General features: G+C 49.3%; 2 protein-coding genes across 10 annotated transcripts in view; one reads left to right on the top strand and one right to left on the bottom strand.

Moving 5' to 3' along the window:
• Positions 1-1,265: 1,265 nt before the first annotated feature.
• SCAND1 (SCAN domain containing 1) lies at positions 1,266-2,101 on the bottom strand. Its single transcript, XM_086332116.1, has one exon. It carries the CDS (start codon positions 2,048-2,050, stop codon positions 1,511-1,513), a length of 540 nt encoding a protein of 179 aa, XP_086188242.1. The 5' UTR covers positions 2,051-2,101; the 3' UTR covers positions 1,266-1,510.
• Positions 2,102-2,161: 60 nt separating this feature from the next.
• The window catches only part of CNBD2 (cyclic nucleotide binding domain containing 2), a 62,140-nt gene continuing 58,301 nt past the window's right edge, over positions 2,162-6,000 (top strand). For all 9 annotated transcript variants that reach the window (XR_015139090.1, XR_015139087.1, XR_015139092.1 and 6 more), the window contains exons 1-2: positions 2,162-2,585; positions 5,802-5,855. Coding sequence is in view for 3 of the 9 variants with exons in the window: in XM_086332114.1 (XP_086188240.1) it covers positions 2,250-2,585; positions 5,802-5,855 (390 nt within the window). In the remaining 6 variants the exon portion in view is untranslated. The remainder of the gene's footprint in view (positions 2,586-5,801; positions 5,856-6,000) is intronic.

The raw sequence follows: 6,000 nt of genomic DNA, 5'->3' as shown, positions 1-6,000 counted from the left end.
CGTTTCAGTCACTTGTTATCTACTCAATCTTTAATGTGCATTAATTTTCCATAAACATTACCTTTTAAAGCAAGTCTGCTTTTATATTCTAAATAGATTTATCTTTGGCAGGGAGGTAGCCATACATGCATGCTCAGTCATGTCCAACTCTTTGTGACCCTGTGGACTGTAATCCACCAGGCTCCACTGTCTATGGGATTCTCCATGCAAAAATACTTGAGTGGGCTGCCATTTCCTCCTCCAAGAGATCTTCCCAACCCAAGGATCGAACCTGGATCTCCTGCATTGGCAGGTGGATTCTTTACTACTGAGCCACCTGGGAAGCCCTGTAGGAGCAGATGCGGGCTTAAATCCAAAATTCCAAGGAAGTATACAAAATACTTTTGAATTCATTTAAGTGTCTAATATTCAAAAGTAAAATGCCCCATACCACCCTCTAGCGCAGACTGACTCATGCTCTGTGGTGTGAGCTGCAGGACTATTACCTTTTTGCTTGTTGAAAGCAGTGCAGGGAGGACAGGTCTGGCCTTTCTTGTATTAAAAGATGGCACCCATGACAATTAGGACCCTTCTGAAGGCCAAGCCAAACGACTTTGGACCCCAATCAGCTCCCTTCCTGGGTGTGCAGAAGACTCAAGAAATGGAGTTATACTGCAGAGCTTCCCTATTATTTTCCAAATCTCTTCCCTTCCTAAACAATTATGCTTATTTTAGAAAGTTAGGAGTAGCTCCAACAATGTAAATAATCCATCAGTTCACACCAAATCTGTTCCTAAAATCTTTCAAGCCTAAAATTTGGTAAGAGAGGGGTCTGGAAGCTTAAACCAGAATTCACAAGAACTAGCCTCTCTAGGTAAGGACCTGCAGTGAACACTTGTTTAAACAGCCCTGTAACTTGGGCCTTTGTGGGGAAGCCTGCGCCCACAAGGTAGGCTAATGGAACAAGTTGAGGGCAGTATTGTTACAGCAGCAGCCAGTTAAATCAGCACTTAGTTACAGTCACCTATTTGCCTGCACGACCCACAGCCACAAAGAAGATTGTACCACTGTCCTCTATCCGCTGAGGTAGGAAAACAAGCTCAAATTCTAGCCAATGAGAGGTACAGGCGAATTTGGAACCAGGCTGCCGAGTCCTCACTGCATAGGCTCCAACCAAACAAAGGAAAACCATGTGGGGCTCTGGGGAACGCGCAGGAAAAAAATACCCAGATGTGGAGACCCATAGCCAACACATAATGATCCTACAAAAGCCAACGAAGGCCAAATAAGTAAGAAACAAAGGCTTTATTCTCATAGGTCCCCAATTGGTTTCACAACTAACCATAGAGGGTGGAAATAGGTTCGGGAAAATAAACACGAGAAAGGACGGACGGAAAGGACACACGAGATTGCAAGAACTGCCAAAACTCATTTTTCATTATCCCGTATTGGGGAGCCAAGCTCACGGTCCCGGACCCGATCATGGCTCCAGTCCAGAGTGCCTGACTCGGGTCGCCCGCAGCTCCGCCGCTCAGCCAGTGATGCGCACGTCGGTGCGGCGGCGAAGCCGCCGGGCCCGCGCCGCCTCGGGCAAGATGGCGAGCAGCTGCTCTTGCACTAGCATCTCCACGATCTGCTCCTTTGTGCGGATGTCGGGGCGCAGCCACTGGCGGGAGAGCTCCCGAAGCTGTCGGAACGCCTCCCGTGGGCCTGCAGCGTCCTGGTAGCGGAACTGCCGGAATCGCTGGCGGAAAGTCTCTGGGCCAGGCCGGGAGCCGCCAGGACCTGGAGGGGAGCGCGGAGAGGCTTCGGCAACCGGCGCAGGGCCCTGGGGTGCGGGTCCGACAGGCAGGTCTAGGGCGGCGGAACCCGCCGCAGGAGGCTTAACATTCGCTTCGGGGACCGTGGCGCTGGGATTGGAGGAGTCGGGGATAGATGGTGGGGCTTCAGGAGTCGAGGAGGAGCCCGCAGGGTCACCCTCCGTGCCTGAGCTCGGGCCGGCTCCTTCTTCTTTCCCCGAGGGTGGCGCGGAGCTTCCGGCTGGAGCCAAGCTTTGCTCGGTAGCCGCCATGACTCCGGCTCCACGCGTCGCTCTTTGTCCAGCCGTTGTTGGCTCAGCTCTGCGTCTGCAAGGGGGCGGGGCAAAGGGGACTTCCTCTACAGGGCGGAGCGCGCGACCCTGAGGGAGGCGGGCGGAGGGCGCGCCGAGCTTACCAGCGCCGGCGAAGCGCCTGGGGCGGCCGGAAGTGGGCGTGCCCGCTGCCTTCTCTATGATGAGCTCTGCGCACAGAAGTCCGGAAGCCGGGTCTGGGCTCCCGGAAGCGGCGCCCCCTCGCGTTCGCACGTCGGGTCTGGAGGTGGCGGCGCCTGCGGGGCTGCAGACCAATCTTAGCTCGCCACGGCTGGCTCCGGATGGTGGCGCCTTGGAGGACCTGTTCGAAGAGAAGTCCGAGGAGGAGGAGGAGGAGGAGGAGTCGGAGGAGGAGGAGGAGCCGGAGGAGGGGTCGGAGGAGGGGTCGGAGGAGGAGCAGGTGCCGAAGCCACCGCCCAAGCCGGAGGAGGCGCGCAAAAGCGTCTTGGCCCGCCTTGATCGCTTCAGCTTGCAGGTGACCTGTGTCCGCCCCTGCAAGCGCGCCTGTGTACTTGGCCCTGATTAGGATGGTGGCGAGCCGAGGACTCGCGCGGGCTGGCGCCCGGCTGGTGGCAGGACAACGGGACGGTGGTCAGGCACTGGGGAGGGCCCAACTCGGGAAAGTTCTCTGGCTCAGTCGAAAGAGAAGGGCAGTACACTCACCTGGTTGTGGGTGGATGACGTTTGCAAGGTTCTCTACACATGTAGTAATAAAAGTTGGCCGTCTTATGGCGCAGAGTAAATGCCCAAGAACTCTGTTATTATTATGCCTGTCTTCTGAAACCAAGAGACAGGTGGCTCTGTGGGTTCTGCTATTAACTTTAGGATTACTAATGCGTAGCCTCATATAGGGAGAAGGCAATGGCACCCCACTGCAGTGCTCTTGCCTGGAAAGTCCCATGGACGGAGGAGCCTGGTAGGCTGCAGTCCATGGGGTCGTGAAGAGTCGGACAGGACTGAGTGACTTCACTTTCACTTTTCACTTTCATGCATTGGAGAAGGAAATGGCAACCCACTCCAGTGTTCTTGCCTGGAGAATCCCAGGGACGGGGGAGCCTGGGAGGAGGCCATCTATGGGGTCGCACAGAGTTGGACACGACTGAAGTGACTTAGCAGCAGCAGCAGCAGCTTCATATAGTGGCCTCTAGCCACGTGTTTACGAGCCCTTAAAGTGTGGCAAGTCGGAATTAGGATGTGCTGACATGTGAAATACACACAGGACTTAGTATGAAAAGAAAGTAATGTAAAATATCTCAATAATTTTTTATATTGGTTACATGTTGGATTGATAATACTTTGCATATATTGGGTCAAATAAAATATATTGTTAAAATCCATGTCTGTCATTTTACTTTTAAATTGTGGATGCCAGAAAAATTTGCATTCCATACATGGTTTTCATTATATATTCGTTGAACAGTAAAAGCATGCTACCATGTGGGAGTCAGGCTGCCTTGGTGAAATCCCTGCAGGGTTTATTTGCCAGAGTTGTTGAGAGGATTAAATAGTAAAGACTTTGGGAAAAAGTGAAAGTGTTAGTCACTCAGTGGTGTCCAGCTCTTTGCAACCCCATGGACTGTAGCCTGCCAGGCTTCTATGTCCATGGAGTTTTTCAGGCAAGAATACTGGAGTGGGGTGCCATTCCCTTCCCTGGGGGATCTTCCAGACCCAGGGACCGAACCTGGGTCTCCTGCATTGCAGGCAGATTCTTTACTGTCTGAGCCACAGGTAAAGAAAAGTCTTTTTAAATGTTTGTCTTCATTAAGTAAATTGCTGTCTCTGAGCTCTAGCTTCATTATCTGTAAAATGTGGATGTACTAGAACTTACTTCATTAGGAAAGAGAATTCAATGAGATGATGTAGGTAAAAGCATGTAGCTCTGACTGCACTTAGGTAAGTGATAGTATATTCTGTTTGACAGCTGGCTCTCAAATATGTTTTGTATGCCCATTTTAGGGCTTCCCTGGTGGCTCAGAGGTCAAATAATTGGCCTGCAATGCGGGAGATCCGTTGGTTAGGTTAGGGTTCAATCCCTGAATTGGGAAGATCCCCTGGAGGAGGGCATGGTAACCCACTCCAGTATTCTTGCCTGGAGAATCCCCATGGACAGAAGAGCCTGGTGGGCTATAGTCCACGAGGTTGCAAAGAGTTGGACATGACTGAGCGACTAGGCACACACAAGCAAACTCACATGCCCATTTAAAGGCTTCCCAGATGGCTCAGTGGTAAAGAATCCACCTTCCAGTGCATGAGACACAGGAGATCAGCATTTGATCCCTGAAGAGGGAAGATTGCCTGGAGAAGGAAATGGCAACCCACTCCAATATTCTTGCCTGGAAAATTCCAGGGACAGAAGAACCTGGTGGGCTACAGTTCATGGGGTCACAGGAGTCAGACACGACTACATGCACACAATCATGCCCATTTTACAGACAAGAAAACAGAAAGACAGAGGTCCTTTATGAAAGGTTTTATATAACCCTTGTAGTTCCTTTGATTTCTGCGCAGAAGGAGTTGGCCTCTTTGACAACCATCAACACGCCAGTGGCCCTGGTACAAAACTTGCCTATCCCATAGGATGTGCTCTTGTAGTTGAGTTAAAGTAGATCCTCACAGAACAGTGTTCACAGCCTGAAAATCCTGAAATTCGTCTTCACAATGAATCTTTAATGTTTTAGCGGGAGCCAGTCTCCTTCCTTTAGACAAGGTACTCTTTTCCAGTCAACCTTAGTCCCCACCACTCCCTCTCGTTCTTTGAAGTAGAATGTTGTTTCATGTTACATTAACATTCAGAATAGTTGATTTACTATTGCTCTCAGGTGGTTGCTTTCCTAAAAGCTGATATTTTTCTGTCTTTTCAGCAGTGGGAAAAACAGGGGTCTAGGGTTTGTTATACCTACCAGCTTCAAACCTCTACTTCCTCTGCCACGACCCTTGGCGGCTGGGTTTGCTGCCCTGAGTGAACCAATAGTCCTGTTTCCTGTGTGGTAACAGGCAGTGGGTATCCAAGGCTAAGAAGCCTGTTGTGAGGATGAGAGGTCCTGGAAAGCCTTCACTGGGAAGGGGACCTTTAAACCTAGACTCAAGAAGAAAAAGGATGGAATTAGGGGTGTTCCAGGCAGATGGCCCTGTGTGGACTAAGGCATAGAGTGAATGGGAGTGAAGCTTTGTGGAAACTAGGCTGAGGAGTGATAGTCATGAGAAACTAGTCTTGAGAAGTGATAACTGAGTTTGGACCATCAATTAGAGATTGAATCCTAAAGAGCCTGAAATTCCATGTTGAAAAATTGAATCCTTGTCCTCTTGCAGAAGGGAACGAACTTGTGGTAGTGGGAATTCCAAATGTTAGAGTTCTAGCCCATTTCTTTCATCCCTCTTGGAACCACAGAATATTAGAGATGGAAGGAGAGATCTCAGAGATCTACTAGAATTGTGGACCCTTAGAATGGCAGGGACCTTGGAGATTAAATCCAAAAATCAGATTCAGTTATTCTAAACTTTTAATGGGTCAATGAGCCCCCAAAATCTATTTTTTAAAAAAGTTATAGTATCTCTTCCTAGAAGAAGGATTTACTTATATACTTCTGCATACAATTTCAGGTAATTTCAGATTTCCATGAACCCATCCAGAGGACTGAGGTTATTTTTAAAATGTATATTTACATGTATTCTCTTCTCTTAAATTTTGCAGGTCAATAAGTCAAGATACCAAGAAGCAAAGGATTGGTTCAAAATCAAAAACCTAGTAAGTGTTTCTCGGAGGACAGAATTCTTTTGACTTCCTAGTCCAATGCTGTTATCATATTAGGCATTTTTATTAGCATTGAATGGTTGGAAAGCATCACCGAGTCAATGAACATGAACTTGGGCAAACCCCAGGAGATAGTAAC

This window comes from Bos grunniens, chromosome 13 (genome assembly GCF_055505025.1).
Source record: "Bos grunniens cultivar Pamir isolate PY7600 chromosome 13, Bosgru_T2T1.0, whole genome shotgun sequence".
NCBI lineage: Eukaryota > Metazoa > Chordata > Mammalia > Artiodactyla > Bovidae > Bos > Bos grunniens.
This window is presented reverse-complemented; position numbering and strand designations above follow the sequence as displayed.